The 27715-nt window shown below is 37.0% G+C and overlaps 2 protein-coding genes across 4 annotated transcripts in view; one reads left to right on the top strand and one right to left on the bottom strand.

Moving 5' to 3' along the window:
* The window catches only part of scfd2 (sec1 family domain containing 2), a 167925-nt gene extending 160202 nt beyond the window's left edge, over positions 1-7723 (bottom strand). The window contains exons 1-2 of the mRNA XM_048206684.1: positions 6782-7723; positions 5899-6067 (exon numbers count right to left, since the gene is read on the bottom strand). Of these exons, the coding sequence (XP_048062641.1) occupies positions 5899-6067; positions 6782-7595 (983 nt within the window). The 5' untranslated portion in view covers positions 7596-7723. The remainder of the gene's footprint in view (positions 1-5898; positions 6068-6781) is intronic.
* A 629-nt stretch (positions 7724-8352) lies between these two features.
* Positions 8353-27715, top strand: part of fip1l1a (FIP1 like 1a (S. cerevisiae)) — a 40853-nt gene continuing 21490 nt past the window's right edge. For 2 of the 3 annotated variants that reach the window (XM_048206683.1, XM_048206681.1), the window contains exons 1-10: positions 8354-8651; positions 11408-11453; positions 13895-13940; positions 14024-14097; positions 14248-14297; positions 17187-17279; positions 17398-17531; positions 19075-19109; positions 22963-23062; positions 23138-23276. In XM_048206683.1, the coding sequence (XP_048062640.1) occupies positions 8582-8651; positions 11408-11453; positions 13895-13940; positions 14024-14097; positions 14248-14297; positions 17187-17279; positions 17398-17531; positions 19075-19109; positions 22963-23062; positions 23138-23276 (787 nt within the window). In that variant the 5' untranslated portion in view covers positions 8354-8581. Of the gene's footprint in view, positions 8652-11407; positions 11454-13894; positions 13941-14023; positions 14098-14247; positions 14298-17186; positions 17280-17397; positions 17532-19074; positions 19110-22962; positions 23063-23137; positions 23277-27715 lie in introns of all 3 variants that reach the window. The other variant, XM_048206682.1, reaches the window with a different exon arrangement.

Genomic DNA, 27715 nt, shown 5'->3' with positions numbered 1-27715 from the left:
AGTGTGATGCTTTGGGCAATGTTCTGCTGGGAAACCTTGGGTCCTGCCATCCATGTGGATGTTATTCTGACACATACCACCTACCTAAGCATTGTTGCAGACCATGTAAACCCTTTCATGGAAACAGTATTCCCTGGTGGCTGTGGCCTCTTTCAGCAGGATAATGCGCCCTGCCACAAAGCAAATATGGTTCAGAAATGGTTTGAGGAGCACAACAACAATTTTGAGGTGTTGACTTGGCCTCCAAATTCCCCAGATCTCAATCCAATCAAGCATCTGTGGGATGTGCTGAACAAACAAGTCCGATCCATGGAGGCCCCACCTTACAACTTACAGGACTTAAAGGATCTGCTGCTAACATCTTGGTGCTAGATACCACAGCACATCTTCAGGGGTCTAGTGGAGTCCATGCCTCGACAGGTCAGGGTTGTTTTGGCAGCAAAAGGGGACCAACACAATATTGGGAAGGTTGTCATAATGTTATGCCTGATTGGAGTATATATGGGTAGGAAGCTGTAGGACTGAAAGGCAGGAAGGTAGGAATGAAAGTGAAGCATTAAACTATTTGTGTTTGGATGATCTGTTTGAAATGTGTGCATATTCTTTGACCCAGAATATTGTGCTAGCAAAACTCGGTCAGAAATGAATGACTTAGTTGGCATTATACAATGTCTCGAGAGACATTTAAGGACATTAAGAGTCTAGGGAGTTGAGTTGCTCTCCTGAGGATCAGCTGGGCCCTGTCAGAATGCATCAAAAGATTCGATATTTGCCTGGAGCCTGTCTAGACTCTGCTAAACAAACCCTAGGCTTGTGACTCGCTTCCCTGCTGAGCTAAAGCTAGAAATCCCCATGCTCACACTGAATGGATTTGACTGTGTGGAACTGGACCGGTTCTCCTCCACTGAGTCCTGGAGCTCCTATCGAGAAACTAAAAACTAAGCCTGAAAAAAGGGGAACCAGTGTAGATACAGAGAGAGTGGGCAAAATAAATGCATTTTTACCCTCAAATTTATAAAAAAAAAAAAAAAAAAAAACTGAACATGACATCCTAGGGAACTCTAAAACTACATGTAGCAACACAAAAACATTCACTCATGAGCAAACATCCATTATTCAGTAAAAGTGCAGATCACGTCATGACAGAATGACAGAATGAGCACATACTGTGGTAATTGGAACACAAGACTATACAAGTACTAACAGATCATTAAAACAACATTACAATACAAAATCTAATATTTCAACACAGCCTATAATGCACAAACACTCTAAAGACACACATATGATAATCTAGCAAGTTCATTGTCAGTACAAGTATTACTACTGATATATACCCTACTGTCGTTATTCCATATTTAACATTTTAAAAACCTCCATGGATTATGCTCTCCAGACACAGGGTGGCTTATATACAGTGAGAAATGACTCTTGACTGTCAGGTACACAGCACCTCTGCAAAATCTCTGCATTTGGAAGCACGATTGGGCTTATTTGGGATCAGAGCATATGCTTTATAGTCCCTAGGAGAAATGTGCCAAGCCTGTCAGACAATTCCCTGTGCTCATGCTTCTCTAGTCAAGCTCATGATCAGCCATGCAAAAGGCATTTTCACATAAGGCCAACATTTGCATAGACATAATAAATACTGTATCTCATTAAAAGAAAGGAATCTCTTCAGTAATTTTGTGTTGCCCAATTCTTGTCTTGTAAAAGATTTAGAGAAGGTCATGAAAATGGTTGCATTAAACTAAATTCTGACTGTTTTTGGTGTAAAAAACACAGGTTATCATTATAAGTGGCCCTCAGGGAAATATAAAATACAAACCCGATTCCAAAAAAGTTGGGACACTGTACAAATTGTGAATAAAAAAGGAATGCAATAATTTACAAATCTCATAAACTTATATTTTATTCACAATAGAATATAGATAACATATCAAATGTTGAAAGTGAGACATTTTGAAATGTCATGCCACATATTGGCTCATTTTGGATTTCGTGAGAGCTACACATTCCAAAAAAGTTAGGACAGGTAGCAATAAGAGGCCGGAAAAGTTAAATGTACATATAAGGAACAGCTGGAGGACCAATTTGCAACTTATTAGGTCAATTGGCAACACGATTGGGTATAAAAAGAGCCTCTCAGAGTGGCAGTGTCTCTCAGAAGTTAAGATGGGCAGAGGATCACCAATTCCCCCAATGCTGTGGCGAAAAATAGTGGAGCAATATCAGAAAGGAGTTTCTCAGAGAAAAATTGCAAAGAGTTTGAAGTTATCATCATCTACAGTGCATAATATCATCCAAAGATTCAGAGAATCTGGAACAATCTCTGTGCGTAAGGGTCAAGGCTGGAAAATCATACTGGATGCCCGTGATCTTCGGGCCCTTAGACGGCACTGCATCACATACAGGAATGCTACTGTAATGGAAATCACAACATGGGCTCAGGAATACTTCCAGAAAACAGTGAACACAATCCACCGTGCCATTCGCCGTTGCCAGCTAAAACTCTATAGGTCAAAAAAGAAGCCATATCTAAACATGATCCAGAAGCACAGGCATTTTATCTGGGCCAAGGCTCATTTAAAATGGACTGTGGCAAAGTGGAAAACTGTTCTGTGGTCAGACAAATCAAAATTTGAAGTTCTTTTTGGAAAACTGGGACGCCATGTCACCCAGACTAAAGAGGACAAGGACAACTCAAGTTGTTATCAGCGCTCAGTTCAGAAGCCTGCATCTCTGATGGTATGGGGTTGCATGAGTGCGTGTGGCATGGGCAGCTTACACATCTGGAAAGGCACCATCAATGCTGAAAGGTATATCCAAGTTCAGAAGTCGTCTCTTTCAGGGAAGACCTTGTATTTTCCAACATGACAATGCCAGACCACATACTGCATCAATTACAACATCATGGCTGTGTAGAAGAAGGATCCGGGTACTGAAATGGCCAGCCTGCAGTCCAGATCTTTCACCCATAGAAAACATTTGGCACATTATAAAAAGGAAGATGCGACAAAGAAGACCTAAGACAGTTGAGCAACTAGAAGCCTGTATTAGACAAGAATGGGACAACATTTCTATTCCTAAACTTGAGCAACTTGTCTCCTCAGTCCCCAGACGTTTGCAGACTGTTATAAAAAGAAGAGGGGATGCCACACAGTGGTAAACATGGCCTTGTCCCAACTTTTTTGAGACTTAAAATGATACATTTTCTCAGTTTAAACTTTTGATATGTCATCTATGTTGTATTCTGAATAAAATATTGAAATTTGAAACTTCCATATCATTGCATTCTGTTTTTATTCACAATTTGTACAGTGTCCCAACTTTCTTGGAATCGGGTTTGTACTACAAAGGTGTGAAATATGGCCTTTTTAAAGCACAACACAATGAAAAACCAATTCTAAACCCTGTTAAATACGCACTTTTACACACACAAGCTCTTCAAACGAAGAGTTGTCCCATTCAGTCTCCACACCATCTGGGTAACAGTGAGCGCTTGTATATTTACACGGAGGTCTCAAGAGTGTGTTTGTACTCAGCACTGCGGTGCTACTGTAACCAGCTAATGGCGGTGGAGGGATGTGGTCTTGGAATACGGCTTTCTTATATGTGTGTAGGTAAAACAGCAGCTTCAATGCTCTCCAAAAACACTGATTGAACACGGTTGCGATGACAAATAGTCACAATGGGAGGCCACAATGGAGACAAGATAAATCTGGCAGCTTTTGCTGCATGAAATGCATAAGGTGAAACTGGTTTATTCATTGGCATAGCTCATAAAGGAGTTCCTGTCCCATTAACGCAATCATTCTGGAGCTGAATTCTTTCCATGAGCGTGTGCTCTCTGAATCCCTGTCTGATGGGATCTGGAAAGAAAACCGACATATGAAACAAGTTCCTCTTTTAACAAACCCTCACGTCTAACATGTGGTTTAGACCTAATGAGTCGTAAACAGCGTTTGGGTTTCCATGCTGATGCCATTTGATTTCCAGATGAAGTAGGTTCAGTTTTGACATTGATACAACTTGCTTAAAAAAAAAAAAGTCTTCAATCAAGAGAATATTTTATCAATATGACAATCACTACAAAATCATCTGCCAGAAAGGTTATATGGAGTCAATTACACTAAAAATTATGACAGTTGATGTTTTCACTCATGACTGAGTTCAACCAAAGGGCATACATTTAGCAAAAAATTCCCATCCAAAAAGCATGGCTGGGATCATTTAGGAAAAACATTATTTTACATTCAGAAAGTGAGTGAGTTCACCAAATGTGTGTTAAAACAATTGAGCAGCATGACAATATTACACAGAACAGCAGAAATTTGGGGTCATTCATTACCACATCCCACCCATAGGAAATGACATCAGCAAAAACTCCAGCAAACCCATTTAGTTATTCAAATACACACATTTCTGATGACTAAAGAAATGGTGGTTCTCCATTAAAAATACTTGGCTGGGCACTGTTCCTGTGCCAACATGTGGGGAACCAAGTCTCAGGGTTTCCTCTGATTTTTCCTTCTGTGATCAGACTTTGAGAACAGCCATGATTATGCAATACATTTCTCTAATCCTTTACCAGCACTGAGGTTTTTGGTCTAAACCAAACTACAGTAGGGACATTCCCTTTGGAGCAGTGATGACAAAACTATCAGACAGACAGGTCAAGAAATCTGATGTTTAAATGCAGCTTAATAGAGCTGTCACGGCCTATTATGTACTTAAAACATATCAAACAGAAACAAAAAGAAAAAATCTGATTTTTTGTTCTATTGCTTATTGCTTGCATTTTAATACTGTTTACTTTTAATTATATACAGTATATGTGTGTGTATTTGAAGGCTACATAAAGAATATCATGATATACTTGCTTTAAATTATTTATTAATATTATTATTTTGCAGAAATATTTAACATTTTAAATGGTTAAATAAAACAGTTAACAGTAAATATTTAACTGTGCTGTAGAACGTCTTTTCAAAAGATGTAATATAAGTCTAAGGTGTCCCCTGAATGTGTCTGTGAAGTTTCAGCTCAAAATACCCCATAGATTTTTTTTAATTCATTTTTTTAACTGCCTATTTTGGGGCATCATTAACTATGCACAGATTCAGGCTGTGCGGCCCCTTTAAATATCTCGCTCCCTGCCCTCCTGAGCTCTTGACTATAAGTGCAGTTATACAATGCATAAACAAAGTTCACACAGCTAATATAACCCTCAAATGGATCTTTACAAGATGTTCGTCATTCATGCTGTGAGTATAGTATTTATTTGGATGTTTACATTTGATTCGGAATGAGTTTGAGGTTATGTGCTCTGTGGCTAACAGGCTAATGCTACACTGTTGGAGAGATTTACAAAAAATGAAATTGTGTTTATGAATTATACAGACTGCAAGTGTTTATACAGACTGCAAGTGACATGAGCGTGAGTAAATAATGATAGCATTTTCATTATTTGGGTGAACTATCACTTTCAGTACAAAGTTATTCAGTTCCAATCAGCTCCAAGTTCAAACCAAAGGTCTGAACCTCCATAATATTGGTTAGAACCTTAAATTAGTTAATATAACATCTCAAATGTTTAATCAATTAATTTAAAACATGTTAAAAATGAAAATGCTTGATTTGTGAGACTTAAAAAAAAAGAAATCAAGATATAAATCTTTTTTTTTTTTTTTTTTCACCACAATGTGAATATACTCATTGCATGTTCTTCGCCTGTTTTTTGTTCTTCGCCTGTTTTTTTACCAGAGTGCTTTTGGGCGTTTTCTATATATATATATATATATATATATATATATATATATATATATATATATATATATATATATATATATATATATTTATATAAAAAAAAAAAGAAGAAGTAGAAAAAAAGCTTACTGGTTCTGTGCCAAGCAACCTGGTGCCAAGATGCCCTCTGTATCAGTTGTCTGCTTCAGGTGTGTGAGCTCCAACATGTCCACCTGAACATCAGTCACATGACCTGGCAACTGTGGCAACACTGACAGGATTTTCTCAACCAGATTGTCACCATGATGGCCAACAGCCCCTAAAGATTGGGAAATAAGAGAAACAGGAAAAAGTAAATAGGTTTTGTAAGGACATTGAATTAGAACATGTTATAATGAGTTATAATATATGCCAGCATGATGTGACATAAGGCAAGACATCACTGGTGAACAGGGTAAAAAATTAACTAATGGCTACCAACTGATTAATCACAGTACATTAAAAGATTTTGTCTTACAAGTTTTGTTATGTTATGTTTAAATATGCAAATGGGGCAAATTTCCAGAATAGAAATCTACCTAGATAAAGCCAGGTTCAAAACATGTTTCATTTTGCTGACATATTAGTGTTTAAGGTTATGCTATTTTGGATATATCAATCCATTAAGCAATAAAATGTTATAAATCAAGCAAATTATATATTAATGAACTTTCTTTAGAATATAGATACGTGTTACTGTAATGGAGATTTCTGTCTCAGTGCATGAAAAAAAAAAAAAAAAAACATTTTGAGTGTATGGCCTATACAGATATGCACTGCAATTGTAATCTAAAGGCACAAATAGATAAACACTTACAGTAATTTTTGTGTATTTTTTTCTTTCCACTAGTCTGAAAGAAGACGTGTTATGGAAGTAAAATAATCCAAAATCTCAAAATTGACCAGAGCATGAAAAAAAAGCAATGGTTTTGCCTGTAATGCCTTGCCTTAAGTACTAATTTTTTAATAAATATTTAGACACATTGGACTACACCTGTAAGATCAAGAGTTCTGTCAACAAACACAATTGACGCTTTATTGGGGGCCGCCTTCCTCCTGTTTTTGGCATGCGGGTGATTGGCCAGCTCCCCTGCGATCAGACGGCTCATCGGACCCACAGAAAAGCTCTCCTCACGGGTACTGATGAACTCAAACAGGGAGTTGAGGGCTGAAGCTAGAGCTTTAATCTGAATCTGCAGCTCAGGTGGGAGAGAGTGCATATCCACATCCATCAGACTCCCAAATCGCCTTTTCTCCGGCCTCTTCTTGTTGATGGACTGAAGATCAACTTCCAGTAAAGGGAAGATATCAGAGAAAGCAGGCAAAATGTGGAGGTGCTGCGTCAGAGGGGCAAAGACCACAGAAGCATGCATGACCTCAGAAGTATAGTTCATATCACCCATCCACTCACACAGTTTCTCTTCAAACTGCTCAAACACTGGGTTCCCCTCCAGATCAGCGCTCACATTATTCGCAAGCAGGTGAAGGGAGTGAGGAACAGTTGTGAAAACCACACAGTACTGGAAGTGACTGAGGGATATGATGTCTTTGATAATGTCTGCAGTTCTACCTTTTAGCACGGTGCTGACCACAAACACAGCTTTGGGTTCATTCTGTCCACCTGCTTCAAAGCTTGAGAACTGTTTGATGTTTCGAGCTCCAGCCTCAAACAGAAGCGCAGCTCCTCCGTTCCAGTGCAGACTCTCTGAACACCGATCATCCATGAAAACAACAGCCTTTTTTACCTTTGACAGCACTTTTTCCCACGTCTGACCGGGGAAACACATGACACCATCCGTGGGCAACATATTTCCGCAAATGCTGGCGTTTTAAACTGAGACGAACGAAAACAACAGCAGAACTGTCAAACAGACACCATTCAAAACAAACCCATGTGAGTCTCTCGAAGGTGACGTGGCGCGGAGGCGTCGCGGAAGTTATGCGTCATGGTGTTGCTATCAGCTGGGAGTTTTAAAAAGTGGAATTTGATGGTATATTATAAAAGTAAACATTATATATGTGGACAATTTTTTAATAACTCTTAACTCTAACCCTGCTCATTTTAAAATAGAAGTAGGAAACAACCTTAATTCTTTATTATCATTATTATTATTATTATTATTATTATTATTATTATTATTATTATATTGCCATTACGTGCTCTCGGAATTATCGTAAATACGAGTTTCCTAGTTAAAAATTGCGTATGAACGCCCTCCCATTTCGAAACTTGAAAGCGATGAGCTCGTAATCACGACTTCAGAAGTGGGAATTATCAAATTTCTGATAGCACGTGAAGGCAGCATTATTCTTTTCTAATAATATTCTTATGTTTATCTCAGCATTTGATTTGATGATTGTTGTTTTTCGTGGTTGCCATTGATTATATGATTCAAAATATTGTAATACGTTAAAAAAAAGTACGGTAAGAAAGTAAAGGTAAAGGATTTGTCTGTTATATATAAAAAGGTTTTGAATAGCGAAGACAGCTCGCGTCTGTCCATAAATATATAAATACATAAATGAACAAATATACTGCTTTTAATTTGTGTATTGTTGTGTTGTTGTTGAACTTCCTGCGTGCCCCGCACACGTGCGCGTGCAGTGAGATGTGTCTCTGTGGTAACGCGCACCTGCTACACCAGCACGCGGCGTGTTACTACTGTGACAGCTGTGACAGTAACCCCTGAAACTATTATCACACTACGTGAAGTTACTCAGTCCAACTCGGTGAATCACTGAATTAAACTGAGCCTCTGATCTCAAAGCAAAGCGCAAAAACCTGGAGGTGATCATGTCCACAAGAGAGGTAGAGAAACCAGCTGATGAGAGCGCTGATGAAGAGACGGACTGGCTTTATGGAGGTGAGAAATAAACAAACTGACGTGATGATTAATCTTTAAAACTGACTGAAGGGATTCAGGAGGTCAAATCAAGCGTCTCGTGATGAGAAGAATAAACACCTGAACACCATCTACCAAACCAAAAGCATACGTTTTTAAGCAGGGGTCTGACCCTAAGTTTATTACAACAGAGACCGTTATTTATCCAGCTGCACGCTTTTCGTAACATTTACTTTCAAATCAGCCCTTACAGAGTCCATATGGTGTAAATACATTTACACACATAACATAATAACATGTGAGTGCTGCTACATTTAAAATCAGTTGGACAGCTAGTTTATTTATTTATTTAATTTTCCATGTCAAATATGGGATAGGACATGGCAAATACTGTATCATGTTCAATAGAGAGGAACCAGAGAGAAAAAAAAATCAATATAATCTAATGTAGATTTGACATTTTGAATATCAGGTTTTAAAATGGTCTTAAAATGATCCATTCTTAAACTGGCTGCATTTTAGATGATGAAATTGATTTTTATTTATTTTTTAAAGTCATTATTTATATTAATTCTTTAACATGCTAATAGCCAGTACATTCTTTTTTATTATTTTTTTTTATTATTTTAATGGAACAGCTTATTGAACCTTTAGACAACATATTTTATAAAAAGTTTTTTTTTTGTTGTTGTTTTTTTGCGTCTTGCAGTTTCTGATATTTATATGGCCAAATAATGAAATTCTGATAACTTGTAATGTTAAGAGATCTTTATTACAGACTACTTATCATATTATATAATAAAGCATATTCAAATGCTTAATTTTATGATCAAAGCTCTGTAGTTTTTGTTGTGTGTGTGTGTGTGTGTTTTACAAAAATTTTACATTTTTGTAAAAATCTGTAAAGATTTCAGCAAAAAGACACATATACCACAACCTGTTGGGGGACGTTTTTACTAAAAGGCCTTTTACGTGCTAAATAAACTATCAATCAGTTGGCAGAAGACGTGGTAGACTGTGTACAACAGGTTTTTTAGCAAAGTATTGATGACGTTGATAATTTAGAAGCTATAGAAATTTGCCCATCAAATAGGCTTTATAGAATTACCTATAAACTTATTCAACTTAAAGGGTTAGTTCACCCAGAAATTAAAATTCTGTCATTAATTACTCACCGTCGTGTCGTTCCACAGCCGTAAGAGCTTTGTTCATCTTCAGAACACAAATTAAGATATTTTTGATGAAATCCGAGAGTTTTTTTTTTTTAATCCTCCATTGAAAGCAATTAAATTATCACATTCATGGTCCAGAAAAGTAGTAAAAGCATTGTTAAAATAATCAACATGACTACAGTGGTTCAACCTTAAAGGGTTAGTTCACCCAAAAATGAAAATTATGTCATTTATTACTCACCCTCATGTCGTTCCAAACCCGTAAGACCTCCGTTCATCTTCGGAACACAGTTTAAGATATTTTAGATTTAGTCCGAGAGCTTTCTGTCCCTCCATTGAAAGTGTATGTACGGTATACTGTCCATGTCCAGAAAGGTAATAAAAACATCATCAAAGTAGTCCATGTGACATCAGTGGGTCAGTTAGAAGTTGTTGAAGCATCGAAAATACATTTTGGTCCAAAAATAAGAAAAAAACTACGACTTTATTCAGCATTGTCTTCTCTTCCGGAATCCTTTCCATTGAATTGATTCCATTGAATCCTTTCATCTGTCGGCGTTGGTAATGCACTTTTACGTCGCCGTGGTTGTTTTTGGCGATTAGGACATCCGCGACATTTTGAAGCATCGAAAATACATTTTGGTCCAAAAATAACAAAAACTACGACTTTATTCAGCATTGTATTCTCTTCCGGGTTTGTTGTCAATTCGCGTTCATGACTCCGCTTCTTCATCTTCTTCTTTCCTGTTTTACGGCGGTTGGCATCCAGCTTATTGGTGCATTACCGCCCCCTTCTGCTCCGGAGTGTGGTTCACGACGCTGCTGATGTAAGATGCTGCTGACGTGTTATCTGGGGCACCAGAGCTTCGTTTACAGTCTGAGGGAGACGCACGCTGTATTCAAGCTATTCTACATTGTTTGTATTTTGGTATTGCTATATATTTTAAAATGGTGCGTAAGTGTGCATGTCGCAGATGTCCTAATCGCCAAAAACGCCAAAAAGACGTAAAAGTGCATTACCAACGCCGACCGATGAAAGGATTCAATGGAATCAATTCAATGGAAAGGATTCCGGAAGAGAATATAATGCTGAATAAAGTCATAGTTTTTGTTATTTTTGGACCAAAATGTATTTTCCATGCTTCAACAACTTCTAACTGACCCACTGATGTCATATGGACTACTTTGATGATGTTTTTATTACCTTTCTGGACATGGACAGTGCACCGTACATACATTTTCAATGGAGGGACAGAAAGCTCTTGGACTAAATCTAAAATATCTTAATCTGTGTTCCGAAGATGAACAGAGGTCTTACGGGTTTGGAACGACATGAGGGTGAGTCATTAATGACATAATTTTCATTTTTGGGTGAACTAACCCTTTAATGTTATGAAACGATGAGAATTTCTGTGTGCAAAAACAAAACAAAAATAACGACTTTATTCAACAAATTTGTCTCTCCCCTGTCATTCTGCTACGCTATTTAAGTTGCAGAGCTTCTGTGTTTACGTCTGAATGCCGGCTCAGTATTGGTCAACATCTGGCTGCTTTCATGTGAAAACACAAAGCTTGTGCTAATCTCTACTTCTTTATCATAAATAGATGACAATTTTGATGAAGAAGAGACAACAGAAAAGGAAGTGTTCAGGTGAGTGTGTCCAAGCAAATGTCTTCAGCTGTTGATGAGTTTCCTGTCAGAGTGATGAAGTGGAACTTGGTTGATAGTTTCTAATATGTTACCATCATTGGCTTGTTATGTAAGTCTTTATGAATGGTCTAATCCAGACTCTTGTAGACTACACAGTTCACAACTTAGCATAAAAAGCTCTAAAATATCTAAAAGTGTTATGATTGCTACAGCCCTGAGTGTAATACTGTAGTTCGAACCCTGGTGGAAAAAGATGGAAATATAAAGTAAAAACTGGTGCAAAGACCTTTGGATTAATTATTGCAGTATTTTGTTGGCATAGCTTTAAAGGTGCCCTAGAACTTCTTTTTAAAAGATGTAATATAAGTCTAAGGTGTCCCCTGAATGTGTCTGTGAAGTTTCAGCTCAAAATACCCCATAGATTTTTTTTTTAATTAATTTTTTTAACTGCCTATTTTGGGGCATCATTAACTATGCACCGATTCAGGCTGCGGCCCCTTTAAATCTCCCGCTCCCCCGCCCGGAGCTCGCGCTTGCCTTGAACAGCATAAAAACAGTTCACACAGCTAATATAACCCTCAAAATGGATCTTTACAAGATGTTCGTCATGCATGCTGCATGCATACATCGGATCATGTGAGTATAGTATTTATTTAGATGTATTACATTTGATTCTGAATGAGTTTGAGGCTATATGCTCCGTGGCTAACGGCTAATGCTACACTGTTAGAGAGATTTATAAAGAATGAAGTTGTGTTTATGCATTATACAGACTGCAAGTGTTTAAAAATGAAAATAGCGACGGCTCTTGTCTCCGTGAATACAGTAAGAAACGATGGTAACTTTAACCACATTTAACAGTACATTAGCAACATGCTAACGAAACATTTAGAAAGACAATTCACAAATATCACTAAAAATATCATGTAATCATGGATCATGTCAGTTATTATTGCTCCATCTGCCATTTTTCGCTATTGTTCTTGCTTGCTTACCTAGTCTGATGATTCAGCTGTGCACATCTAGACGTTCTGCCCTTGTGTAATGCCTCGATCATGGGCTGGCATATGCAAATATTATGGGCGTACACCCTAACTGTTACGTAACAGTCGGTGTTATGTTGAGATTCGCCTGTTCTTCGGAGGTCTTTTAAACAAATGAGATTTATATAAGAAGGAGGAAACAATGGAGTTTGAAACTCAATGTATGTCTTTTCCATGTACTGAACTCTTGTTATTCAACTATGCCAATATAAATTCAATATTTAATTCTAGGGCACCTTTAATTAGGCAGCTGATGTATTCATTTTCTCCAAAATGTCTGTTTGCCCTTTTTTTTTTTTTTTTTTTTTAAAGTAGTTCTTCCTCACATTTGATTTAATTTGCATATACAAATGTGCTTCATCAGCATTTACTAATACATGTCCCCAACACAAGCGCACACACATTAACATTTAAATTCTCTGTCTTTTGGGGATTTTCTGCTGCTGGCAATGTCAGTAACTTTCGGGTCGCTTTAACCCAGGCTGCTTTTGCATTTGAACTGAGAGTTTACAAGACCTAATGGTGTGCCGAGTCAGAATGAGAGAGGCTGACACATTTATTTCCTGTTAGGGCAAGTAGCGCTGTACAAATGAAGCGTGTACATTTAATGCCCGTTTCACCGCTTAGTAATGACCATGCGTGCACATTAGGCGGTATGGGACACGTCTGTGCCGATAGGCCTCTTTGCAAAAATGCTCAGAAATTGGATCAAGCCACGCGTGTCTGATGGAACTCTTTGGACGCTTGTTAAATTCAGCATTGGATGTGCACAGGGCTAATACAGTATAAGCTCCTCTTATGTGCTCACTGGAGTAGGAATGAGAAGGAATATTAACCATTGTTTTATTCCTCTGCTTTCCAGCATAGCGTAGAGACGCGTTAGCTGTTTCTTGGAGTCGACGCAGCGTTTTTTATCGGTTGGATTGCTTCACCTTCATTAGAGTCGGGGCAAAACTCAAACCCAAGCGAGAATTTTCCCTCACGTTGCATTGGCCTTAAATAAGCCTGATGAGGCCGCAGTGATATAGGCCTCACTTAAACTAATGTAGGCCTGCAGCTAAAGACGTGCTTGTAAATTGATCCTCCTCATTGCCCATATTTGCTTAGTGTAAAAGCCTTTTTATTGTTCTGTAGCATCAATTAGTGCATGTGATTAAATCAGACAGGCAGAGGATGCTGAAAGGAAGCCTGTGCTTCTGAAGGAAAAAAAGAAGTCTCTCCTACAGAACACACACCTGAGTGTTTTAAACTTAACAATATGTGTTTAATACACAAAATAGACTGAAATATATATATATATATATATATATATATATATATTTATTTTTGATCATTTAATACATTTGCACTATTGTATAATCTTATTGGTTATTTATAAAATATGTCTTACTTCTGCAGTGCTCTGATTGGCGATGTGGATGGTGTAAATGACCTCAGCTACCAGGTACTTGTTTTAGTAAAACATGTTTTAATCATGTGGGGCATTTAACTTTGCAAACCTATCTGTTTTGTTTTTCCCTCTCAAAGGAGAGTGAATCAGACAGTGATGATGACGTCTGTGTGACCATCGGTGACATTAAAACAGGCGGATCTCAGGGCTCGTGAGTAATTCTGTCAGACAACTTTAGTTATGTATGTCATTGTCAAGCCTGCTCATGTCATACAGAGATATTTATGACGTCTTAAGGCATTCTGGGTCAAATAAATTGCTATAATGATACTTAATTGTTTCTTTGTGGTTTACTCTGTAGGTCTTTTGGTTCGAGTTCCATAAGTCTGAACATAAAGTCCTCTGTTTCAGGTAATAAAGTGAAGGTAATTAATTAATCTGTTGATTAGATATTCAACTCATATGCTAGAACTATTTTTAAATATTAGCACATTTTAATTACCAAAAAAGGAATGCGGCACTCAATTTTTTGAGCAACCCCATTACTGCATTATTTTCCTCATTACGTCAAAAATTCTCTTTTTTTTTACAAATATTGCAGTGTTGACTATAAAATGGAAAATAATACAGCTCATCTAATTTTTTTATTATTATAATTTTTTTATTTAATTTGACCTGAGCTTAAAGAGTTAGTTCACCCAAAAATGAAAATAATGTCATTTATTACTCACCCTCATGTCGTTCTACACGCGTAAGACCTTCGTTCATCTTCGTAACACAAATTAAGATATTTTTGATTAAATCCGATGCCTCCGTGAGGCCTGCATAGACAGCAATAGTACTTCCTCTCTCTAGATCCATAAAGGTACTAAAAACATATTTAAATCAGTTCATGTGAGTACAGTGGTTCTATCTTAATATTATAAAGCACGAGAATATTTTTTGTGCGCCAAAAAACAAACAAAAAAACGACTTTTTAACAATATCTAGTGATGGTCGATTTCAAAACACTGCTTTAGAGCATGAATCTTTTGAGTCGAATCAGTGATTTGGATCGCGTATCAAACCGCCAAACTGCTGAAATCACGTGACTTTGGTGCTCCGATCCACTGATTTGATTCATAACGCTCCGAAGCTTCAAGAAGCAGTGTTATGAAATCGGCCATCACTAGATATTGTTAAAAAGTTGTTATTTCGTTTTTTTTGGCGCACAAAAAATATTCTCATTGCTTTATAATATTAAGGTAGAACCACTGTACTCACATGAACTGTTTTAAATAAGTTTTTAGTAATTTTATGGATCTTGAGAGAGGAAGTACCATTGCTGTCTATGCAGGCTAAGACATCGGATTTATCAAAAATATCTTAATTTGTGTTCTGAAGATGAACGAAGGTCTTACGGGTGTGGAACGGCATGCGGGTGAATAATAAATTACATTATTTTCATTTTTGGGTGAACTAACCCTTTAACATTTCCCAAAGGAAAACTTTCCTTTCATTGACCATTTATTTGCAAAGAAATTACACATCTTAAATGTTTAGTTCATCCATAAATGAAATTAATGTAATTTATTACTCACCGTCATGTCGTTCCACACCCGTAAGACCTTTGTTCATCTTCGGAACACAAATTAAGATATTTTTGATGAAATCCGTGAGCTTTCTGGCCTCCAACAGACTGCAAAGTTATTACCACTTTCAAGGCCCAAAAAGAACATAGAACCCAGAAGCGTTGCACTGTGTTTACTATGTGAACTGATGTTAAAGTCGTTATTTTTGTTTGTTTTTTGCACACAAAAAGTATTCTTGTTGCTTCATACCATTAAGTTTAAACCACTGTAGTCACATGGATTATTTTATCGATGTCTTTACTATCTTTCTGTGTCTTAAAAGTGGTAATAACGTTGCAGTCAATCAGAGGTCAGAAAGCTCTCGGATTTCATCAAAAACAACTTAATTTGTATTCCGATGATGAATGAAGGTCTTACGGGTTTGGAACAACATGAGGGAGAGTAATTAATGACAGAATTTTAATTTTTGGGTAATCTAACCCTTTAAGCCCTATTTTATAACCTATTGTTAATGAAAAAAAAAATGATTAGATGACTTAATTTAGTTTAAATATTTTGAGTGTGTGTGTGTGTGTGTGTGTGTGTGTGTGTGTGTGTATATATATATATATATATATATATATATATATATATATATATATACAGTACAGTCCAAAAGTTTGGAACCACTAAGATTTTTAATGTTTTTAAAAGAAGTTTCGTCTGCTCACCAAGGCTACATTTATTTAATTAAAAATACAGTAAAAAACAGTAATATTGTGAAATATTATTACAATTTAAAATAACTGTGTACTATTTAAATATATTTGACAAAGTAATTTATTCCTGTGATGCAAAGCTGAATTTTCAGCATTGTTACTCCAGTCTTCAGTGTCACATGATCCTTCAGAAATCATTCTAATATGCTGATTTGCTGCTCAATAAACATTTATGATTATTTTCAATGTTGAAAACAGCTGTGTACTTTTTTTTCAGGATTCCTTGATGAATAGAAAGTTCAAAAGAACAGCATTTATTTGAAATACAAAGCTTCTGTAGCATTATACACTACCGTTCAAAAGTTTGGGGTCAGTAAGAATTTTTATTTTTATTTTTTTGAAAAGAAATTAAAGAAATGAATACTTTTATTCAGCAAGGATGCATTAAATCAATAGTGAAGACATTTATAATGTTACAAAAGATTAGATTTCAGATAAACACTGTTCTTTTGAACTTTCTATTCATCAAATAAACCTGAAAAAATATATTGTACACAAATATTTTGTACAATTGTACACATTAAATGTTTCTTGAGCAGCAGATCAGCATATTAGAATGATTTCTGAAGGATCATGTGACACTGAAGGCTGGACTAATGATGCTGAAAATTCAGTTTTGCATCACAGGAATAAATTACTTTGTGAAATATATTCAAATAGAAAACAGTTATTTTAAATTGTAATAATATTTCACAATATTACTGTTTTTACTGTATTTTTTAATTAAATAAATGTAGCCTTGGTGAGCAGACAAAACTTATTTTCAAAACATTAAAAATCTTAGTGGTTCCAAACTTTTGGACTGTACTGTATATATATAATATTTCTCAAATTACAATCATGCATTCCTGAAGAAAGCTTTAAGCCTGACTGAACTGTGCTGCCAAGAATCCTTTCAGGACATTTCTCCAGGTTTGGTTTGATCTGTGTGTGGGAATCCAGCCTCTAAAGTCTTATCTACTGTGAGTCAGGCTCCAAGTCTAGAGGGCTGGATCTGGATGCTGAAGGCAGTGTCCTGCAGGTGGATGTGGAGTCCTTTGAGGAGAAGCCATGGAGGAAACCAGGTGCAGTTGCTTGCGTTAAGATTTGTGAAGTGTGTGTGTGTGTGTTAGTGTACCTCAGATGCAAATGTACATTTTCTCTGGTACAAACTCTCACAGCGCATGTTGTGTATAAACGCAGGTGCGGATCTGTCTGACTACTTTAACTATGGTTTTAATGAGGACACCTGGAAGGCGTACTGTGACAAACAAAGACGTCTTGAGATCTGGAGACGCCTGGAGATCCTGAGCCTTGCGTCATCCAGCAAATTAATGGTACATTTAGCATATCTAAAATATGCCCTCATTTCAATCATGATGTTTTATACAAAGATAATGAGTTGTGACAGGACATTCACTACAGTTTCAGCCTAATGAAATACCTTGTTAAATAACTGTCATGAACCCTCATAAGTGACTTACCTCATAAGCCCCACTCTACATGGGGCTCCATGCGGCACACAAATATGGTGCATTCACGTTCTCCTGGGAAGTTCATATTTATTATTCGGGATGTTGTAATTGTTCTACAAAAAATATGCTGCTTCTTCAAAATGAGTCATTCATGTGCATGCAAATCTTAAGTACAATCTAATTCAAGTTCAAGACGACCTGAATAATCTTCCACCCAATATACCTGACTTGCAGTTGATTCCAAAACTTGCAGTTGATTTAATGTTAGCACATTATTAAGCTAAGGGCATAAATATTGGGCGATAAATTTTTTATTTTTTTTATCATAATTTTATATTTTAGATTACTTTAGCTCAAACAATAGAGCATGGCGCTAGAAATGCCAAGGTCATGGGTTTAATTCCCTGGGAATGCAGGAACTGATCAAATGTGTACCTTAAAAATGCAATGCATTGCCTTGTCTGACAGATTTTTTTTTTTTTTTTTTTTGAGCTTGTTGCAGTGTATTCTGGGACTGCCTTCACATGTAAAGTTACCTTAGAATTTGGCTAAAACAAGGTATCATAGGAGGCAACTTACTGGATTTATACCTTTTAGAACAGCAATCAGTTGCCTCAATTTTTAAGTTAAAAATTTCAAAGTTTATGTAAGCAGAAATGGCAGATTTTTATTTTATTCTCATACATTTTAATTGTTCTTAACTTGAAATGTTTGAGTACACTAATTCATACATTTAACTTAAAATTTTAATGTAACCTCAATGTGAACATTTTATTAGTGTAATCTTAGCTAGCTATAACAAGCTAATTCAGAAAATGCTAACATGCTAATTTGTTAACATGTTAACAATAGCATGGTATAGCACTTGCTGAATGAGTGCAGCAATGTGGGCGATATATCACAGATCACTGACAAGCCACACAATATCGCGTTCATATCGCAGATGAATCGCCTTCGATAATGAACGCGATATTGCGTAGCTTGTCAGTGAACTATGGCTCTGTCTATTAAATGCCACTCCATTTGTAAGCAGGTGATGGCGATTTAGCGGTAATCAGGGAACCGGCTTTACTGACGAAATGCACGTGACAATCGCATGCGATATATCACCCAGCCCTATGGGAAATAGAAATCCCAACCCAGTTTCAGTTAAACTTAATTTTTTTTTCTAAATTAAAAGAAATAAGTTCATAAAACAATGAAACAGTTCAGTTTACTTAAAATATATCAGTTCTATGAACTTGAAAGAAAGTGCTAAATACTCATAAAAGTTAATTTGACTGAACTAATTTGTTTAAGTTTGTCCTACTTAATCTAATTAATTATTTTGAGCATTAGGGTTTATAGTGCAGAATGTGTGTGTATACATATGAATGCATGCCCCCCCCTTCTCTTTTTTTTCCAGGTGCATCAGAGTGATCTGCCTGAATACTCATCCAGGTGCGTACATGAACCCTAAATCAAACATCAGTATTAACCAATCAAACCAACCCATACACACATTACAGACTCTTTCTTGGAACAACATGTGGGTAAATGATAACAGATTGTACATTTTCTGGTGAACTGTCCTTTTCAGACACTGACAATAGCCAACATTTTGGTTTAAAAGGTCTTTGGCTTGAGTCCTAAAACCATTTAAAGGTACTTAGTAGAGTCTCCTAGAAGAAGTAGAGCAGATGCTTCCAAACTTAGCTATATCAGCCAACTGTATACTGTCATTTAAATTGAAAAGGTGCACCTATGGAACAGCTTACAACACGTAAGAGAAGGCCAGTCAGCCTTTGCATACAGTATACACTGAGTTAAACAATTGTATCAAGAATCTGTAATGAAGAGGCAGTAGTGATACTATAGTTAATGTCATTTCTGTCTGTGTTTTCTGTATTTTATCATGTGCATTTGAATAGTTTGGCATTGGATCCTTACTGGCAGCTTATTTACTGTTTGCGCCAGCCATGTTCCCTGTAACAGCATCATTTCATGATAATGACTTTCTGCTGTTGTCCCAAATGCTCCATACGCACGTTATCATCCCTGTTTTCGGCAGTTTTAATTCTTTAATTTTTTTTCTTTCAGCTCTTGATTTCTATCAGCCCTTGTTTTCTGTTCTCCCCTGAAGAAAACATCCTGACTGTTGAAACCTCCTAATATTTCACTACTTTTCTATGAGACACAACACAAATACACACACACCATGGTTCAGTCCTGGTGGTCCAGACTGCCTTTGGTCCTGGGCAGGAGTTAGCGGGGGTGATTTTTAATCAGCCGTTCCTTGAACTTCTCCTCGATCAGTTGAAGGTTATGCCTTGCTCAGGGGGACGTGTATGAACCGGAGCATTCAAGGGTAAAGCAACAGTCCGACTTTCATTATTACACATACACGCACAGACAGGATGCAGGAGTCAGTCACAGTACGCCCGTTTAAACACAGAGCATGAGGTGGCATTTTCTGAATCAAACGGGCCTTAACAGAGATTGTTATTCGATCTTGTTCAGCTACATTATAGTGCAGTGTTTTTGCACAAAAAAAAAAAAAAGAGTTCACGGGAGTTCATGTGCATTTTCAGGTACAGCTTGACTGCATACTCTATGAATGAGACGGACTTAAATTCAGCATGAAATAGAAATTTATTTTCTAAATGCATGTAATTGATCTAATTGTGACCTATTCATCCATGTGTGTTTCAATTTGTTTTTAAAAGGGTGGTTGATTATGATTTTACTTTTTTAACTTTAGTTAGTGTGTAATGTTGCTGTTACAGCATAAATAACATCTGCAAAGTTAGGGTGCTCAAATTTCAAAGCAAAGCGAGATATTTTAATCGGTAATTGGTGCTGCTAAAGCCGACGACACATTTAACGATTGTAAAGCCGATTATGAATGTAAATTGATACTTATGACTGATCGCGCTCAAACGCGTCCAGTCAGAGCCAGTTGGGTTCAGTCAACGAATACAGACGGCATTCAAATCCTGTGTTTAAGTATTTAAATCTGCTTCAGTCGCAGGAAACAATCGCTGTGTGTTGAGCACAGTCTTAGAATGTTTTAACTAGTCGTTAAATGTGTGCTCGGCTAAACACAAGCTCTTGAAACTCCTCCCTCTTCTTGAGAGCTGCAACTCATTTGCATTTAAAGGGACACACACAAAAATGGATCTTCTGGTAAATGTCAAAATTCTCTCTGGTGACATATGCAGGACTTCTCCAAACATTTAGTCTGCTAAAACCTCATCCCTGCAAGCTTGTGTTTCTCTGCCTCCATTTTTGAATGCAATGGCCACATCTCATAATCCAACCAGCAATCTATACATAGAACCAAGTCTATGCTACACTCAGATGAACGTCACAATAAGAAAGAAAAAAATCTGTTGCTTCTTTCTTGTTGCAATTTTAAAGGGATAGTTCATCCAAAAATTAATATTTTGTCATTATTTACTCACCATCATGTTGTTCCAAACCTCTATGACTTTCTTTCTTCTGTAAAGCACAAAAGAAGACATAGTAAATTTATATTTTTATATATATATATATATATATATATATATGTATATATGTATGTATATATTATTCTTTTGGACCCCACTGACAGTTGAAACGTCTTCTTTTGAGGTAACCTATTTTTTGTTCATGTTGTTCTGATCGATATAGTCATCTTGGGGTTATACACCTAATGGCTTGGTAGCCTTACGGAAGCCTGTAAGCTATAAACTTCTCATTCTCATTTACGAGATTCCCGCTGCAAGCTCGCAAATACGTGATGGCTCATGAAAGTAAACATTTGTAATTTTGTTTAGCCTAAATACCTGCAGTATTTTGGCATATTGAAAAGAATCTTAACACTGATGAAGCATTAGTAACAATAAATATATTTTTCACATATACAGTCAGTAAAAATGATATAAAATAATATGAAGATAATAATATACTAAAATGACGTTTGTGATGTTATGTTGTATTTGATGTGCATTGGTTGCTACTTATAATATGCTGGGACGGTCAGTTGAGCAACAACATCGCAGCACATCTGAATTGATCTTTCTGATTTTGTTCTTTCATGATAGCCTGGCTAGACTTGTCTCCACCAGAATGCAAGTCCTTTCTTTGAGTTCTTGGAATTGAGAAACTGCCAAAGTGTCCAGTAACAAGGGTTTTGCAAGATAACATGAGTCATATTTGGCTTATCATGTGATTTCAAAATGGCCGCCTCTGTGTGGCGACCCTCTCCATACTGTATGCCTGAAGTCTTATGTTGGATTTTAAACATAATTTCAATAGTAATATTTATTTAATTTAGTGTAAAACATTTTAATGAGCAAATTACTGAGTGCACTTTTTAAAGGGATAGTTCACTATTTACTTATACTAATACTTATGATTTTCCTTCTTCTGTGGAACATAAAAAAAAGTTATTTTGAGAAATGTCCCTGTTTTTTTTTTTTTTTTTTTTTAAACAAAAATATCTTCTTTTGTGTGAGGAAATGATCAAATAATTTCAATTTTTGGGTGAACGATCACTTTAAATGGAGAAATCTCCGCAAAATGTTTACTGCATGACGTACAGTGATTAAAAATACAGAAAGCATGCAATGAGAGCAGACTGCAGAGCAAGGGCTGGTGTTTGAATTTTTAATGCCCTTTTTTATAAAATCATGAGAGGGTAGCACTTAAATCCACTGTCGTGTTTGCTGAAAATAGGTGACACACTAGAAGTGTGTCAGTTTCGGGCTTTTATATTTGTTTGTTTTTTCTGTAGTTGACTCTGTGCCAAACTTCACCAGCAGACCATGAAAAATGACAGAGACTTTTGCAGACAGGCTGACCTTTACTTCATGATTCTTAACTTTCTTGCAGCGTGCATAATGTTCGATGCAGTATTAATGTGCTCTGTTTTATTTGATGAATTTTTAGTGACTGAAATAGGTTATTGCCTTGTTCATTTGTGCATTACTGAAAGTATTTGTAGCCATGTTTCAGGGGACTTGAAGATTTATGAATGGTGATGACTACCATGGTGCACATTCAAGCAAGTGTGTAACTGCTGTGTGTACATGAGCTAAAAATATTGTCGGGCACATGAGAGGATATTTCCTAGATCAGCAGGAAAATAGCATTGACTGAGGTTGCATGCATTTCTCTGCTTGCCAAGTGTTCTATAACAAAAATAAGTGCCAGGATCTTTTGTGTTGATTAAATGGCTTGCAGTGTGCAGCACACATTTCATCCTCCTCACTCACACATATGGACTCACCATAATGATCTGACTTTGATTTATGTGTGTGGGTGTGAACAGGAAGTCGAGTGGTTCGATCAATGTTATCGGAGGACAAGCAGGGACCATCAGTCGAGTGGAAGGCCGAAGACGTCACAGTGCTGATGAGAATAACATCAAGGTGTGTATTTGTGTTTGATGGACATAAATAGTGCTGATCTCATATACATATCTGTGTGATATATGTGTATTTCAGGTCGTTTCAGAGCAATCCTCGGACACAAAGCTGTCCTCCCCAAAGCTGTTGCCCTTCTTTCCTCCAAACATCCCACCTCCACCTTTTCCTCCTCCCTCCGTCAGCACCACACCCCCCCTTATACCACCACCACCACCCGGTAAGCAAGCTCCATACTGTACACTCATGCACACTTACTGTGTCAGCAGAAAAGGGACTAGCTCATGCTCTGTAGTGACGTAGTAGCATGTGAATGCTACGACATTGCAGGTTTTTCTTCAGCTTGTCCTTGAGCAAAACTCTCACTTATAATAGTTACAAAATCAAATAGAACACGTCAGAAAAGACACAGTCCAGCATATTAACCAGCATATTAAATGAAAATCAGATTATTCTCATAACAATCGGGTCAGTCCTCATAATGCTAAGATTAAAGGGTTAGTTCACCCAAATTTCTGTTATTAAGTACTCAACCTCATATCATTCCAAACCCGTAAGAAGACAAATTAAGATATTTTTTGATGAAATCCGAGCGGCACCAAGGTTGAACCACTGTAGTCACATGGTCGACTATTTTAACGATGTCTTTACTACCTTTCTGGGCCTTGAAACGTGCAATGACATTGCTGCCTATGTGTGGTTCAGATACCTCTCGGTTTTCATCAAAATATCTTTATTTGTGTTCTGAAGATGAACTAAGGTCTTATGGGTTTGGAACAACATGAGGGTGAGTACTTAATGACATAAATTTTATTTTTGGGTGAACTAACCCTTTAAATTGGAGATTATTTGTATTTCAGAATATTTTGGCTTAATTTATTGTTATAATAATTTACTATTCAAAAGTTTGGGGTCGGTAATATTTTTGTTTAGAGGAAATTAATACATTTTTGTTTTAAATAAATGCTGTTCTTTTGATATTTTAGTACAGGTGCTGGTCATATAATTAGAATATCGTGAAAAAGTTCATTTTTTTATTGTAAATTATTTTTAAAAATGAAACTTTCATATATTCTAGATTCCCTACATGTAAAGTAAAACATTTCAAAAGTTTTTTTTTTTTTTTTTTTAATTTGTTGATTAGAGCGTACAGCTCATGAAAGTCCAAAATCCAGTATCTCAAAATATTAGAATATTTACATTTGAGTTTCATTAAATGACCATCCCTACAGTATAAATTCCGGGTATCTCTTGTTCTTTGAAACCACACTAATGGGGAAGACTGCTGACTTGGCAATGGTCCAGGAGACAATCATTGACACCCTCCACAAAGAGAGTAAGTCACAGAAGGTCATTACTGAATGGGGTGGCTGTTTACAGAGTGAAATATCAAAGCATATTAAATGCAAAGTTGACTGAAAGGAAGAAATTGGGTAGGCAAAGGTGCACAAGCAACAGGGATGACCGCAAGCTTGAGAATACTGTCAAGTAAAGCCGATTCAGACACTTGGGAGAGCTTCACAATGAGTAGAATGAAGCCGGAGTCAGCGCATCAAGAGTCACCACACTCAGACATCTTCAGGAAAAGGACTACCAAGCCACTTCTGAAACAGAAACAACGTCAGAAGCATCTTACCTGGGCTAAGGAGAAAAAGAACTGGACAGTGAACAGTGGTCGAAAGTCCTCTTTTCAGATAAAAGTAAATTTTGCATTTCATGTTGAAATCATGGTCCCAGAGTCTGAAGGAAGACTGGAGAGGCACAGAGTCCAAGCTGCTTGAAGTCTAGTGGGAAGTTTCTGAAATTAGTAATGATTTGGGGGGCCGTGACATCTGCTGGTGTTGGTCCATTGTGTTTTATCAAGTGCAAAGTCAATGCAGCCATCTTCCAGGAGATTTTGGAGCACTTTATGCTTCCATCTGCTGACAAGCTTTATGGAGATGCTGATTTCCTTTTCCAGCAGGACTTTAGCACCTGCCCACAGTGCAAAAACCACTTCCAAGTGGTTTGCTGACCATGATATTACTGTACTTTATTGGCCAGCCAACATGCCTGACCCCTGAATCTATGGGATATTTTCAAGAGAAAGATGAGAAACAGTCGATCCAACAATATACAGATGATCTGAAGGCTCAATAGTGCCTCAGCAGTGCCACAGGCTGATCACTTCCATGCCACACTTCACTGATGCTGTAATTTGTGCTAGGAGCAAGTAATTTGCTGTAATATGTGCTGCCGACCAAGTATTGAGTGTACAAATGAACATACTTTAAAGAACTTGAACTTTTCTGTTTTGAAAATCCATTTTTTGATTGATCTTAGGAAATATTCTAATATTCTGAGATACTGGATTTTGGACTTTCATGAGCTGTATGCTCTAATCATCAAAATTTAAAAAAGTTCATTTAAAAAAGTTCATTTTTAAAAATAATTTACAATAAAAAAAATTAACTTTTTCACGATATTCTAATTATATGACCAGCACCTGTATATTGGTTAAGCAGCGCTACTGTTTTCAACATTGGTAATAATAATAAATGTTTTTTGAGCATTAAATCACAATATTAGAATGATTTCGGATCATGTGACAATGAAGACTGGAAATTCAGTTTTGCCAACACAAAAAGAACTTACATTATATTCAAATAGAAAACAGTTAATTGTTTTTTTTTATTACTGGTTTTTTAATTCTTTATCAAATAAATGCAGCATTGGTGAGAATTGATTCAAAAACATTAAAAAAATCTTACCAACCCTAAACTTATACACATATACACAAAACGTCTTCTTAAAATATGAGATCTATTATGGTTTTATTTAATGTATGTGTATGATCCATGTGGTAGATAAAGCTGGACCTTTTTTGACCAGCACACCAGCACATTTTCAAACAACCCAAGGGAGGTCAAAGGTCGTGTTGATGTTTTCATTGCGCTGCATTGTACATATGGCCAACCGTGGGGAATTTGTGGTTGCCATGACAACATTTATCCATGATGTGATTGATTCACACCCATGTTGAGCAACCTGCTGCCTTCTCCTGGTCTGAAGAGAACCTTAATATCCTGAACACATGTCTTATTGGTGCATTTTAATCATTAAGGTTATTTTTTGTCAGGTATGATAGCAAACTGCACTGAGTCTACATCTGTTGCCCTATGAAGTAGTTTGTATATTTTGTTCATGTGTTTTTGGTAACACTAGTATGGGGGACACATTTTCACTATTAACTATGACTTTTGCCTCAATAAACTCCTAATTTACTGTTTATTAACAGTTAGCAAGATGTTGTAGCTTTTAAGTTTAGGTATTTGGTAGGATTAAAGGATGTAGAATAAGGTCATGCAGAATAAGTCATTAATATGTGCTTTATAAGTACTAATAAACAGCAAGTGTTCTAGTAATATGCAAGCTAATAAGCAACTAGTTAAAAGTCAGAATTGTTTCCCATAGTAAAGTGTTACCATGTTTTCTGTGTTAAAATATTGCACACTAGGGCAACCTAGAGAAATGCCCCATGATGCCCCAAAATGATGTTTATGCTTAGGTTTCATGAGTTTAGTGCTAAACCAGATTCACTGCAGCAGCTGTGCATGTTCCTTTTGACAGTGACTAAATATTGAGCATGCATGTGTCTCTGTAGGAGTCTGGCAACATGTGCGCTTGAGCTGGTGCGTCTATATCCAGGTGTGTGTAATTCTCTCCAGGTTTTCCTCTGCAGCGCAGGCTTGCTGGCTCTCAGCTTGGCCAACTTCCTGCAGATGCTGCTCCACCTCACTTTCAAGAGGAAGTCTATAGTTGAGCTCTCTTTACTCTACTCCTCTTCTGCTTCAAAGCCCCATCAGAAATCGCCTCCTGCCAAATCCTGCCACTCCTCCTCCAGCCCACTCAGACCTCTTACTGACTCAGCCATCATCCCCTTTTTTAGGACCCACTCATCCTTTTTAATACAGTCAAAATATCAAACTTCCTGGTCAGGCCCAGCCTTTGAAGTTCAGCCTTTAATCCAGAGCAGGCCATTTTCATTTTATCAGAGAATAAGCCCACCTCCCCATCTTTAAGTTATAGGCCTCTTTTTCTGACTCGCTCCCCCTGCGGATATCGCTGTACTGTTACGGCCACGCTGTTATTTTTGTGTTGCTAATGTGTTGTGTGGAGTGCATTGGGTACATTTCACGCGTTTGTAATTGCTTTCAAATGCGTTCTTGCTTTTTGCTGTCACTTTCGGGGGGCACAGTAACTCTTTTGGGGGGACGTGGCCCACAAATGCCCCCCCTTGGTGCCGGCCCTGGCTGTGTGCAGCTAAAAATAGCTCAGAGCGGGAAGAAAGAAAAAGTGCCATGCCAGCACAATCGTGGCACTGGAAATGTGCTGAATGACCCAGCTGTGCTGAAAGAGAGAGAGGGTAAAAAGATGGAGGGAGCCAGTTGTTAAGAGAGGAATGTTTTGATTTAATGGGGTTGTAGAGAAATGAGAGCCTTTTTTTTCATTGTAATCATAATTTCATAACAGATTTGATCGGAGAGGATTTGTATTTTACATTTTTGTACTGATAGTCTAAATATTTTTGTACAAAAAGGGTCCAGTGATCCTTTTAGAGGACATTAATGGTTGTAAATGTTCATAAAGTACCTTTAAGCACCCTTTGCACAATATATC

The sequence above is a fragment of the Megalobrama amblycephala genome, linkage group LG11, assembly GCF_018812025.1.
Source record: "Megalobrama amblycephala isolate DHTTF-2021 linkage group LG11, ASM1881202v1, whole genome shotgun sequence".
Lineage (NCBI taxonomy): Eukaryota > Metazoa > Chordata > Actinopteri > Cypriniformes > Xenocyprididae > Megalobrama > Megalobrama amblycephala.
The sequence above is the reverse complement of the archived record's forward strand: the minus strand, read 5'-3'. Positions and strand labels throughout refer to the sequence as shown.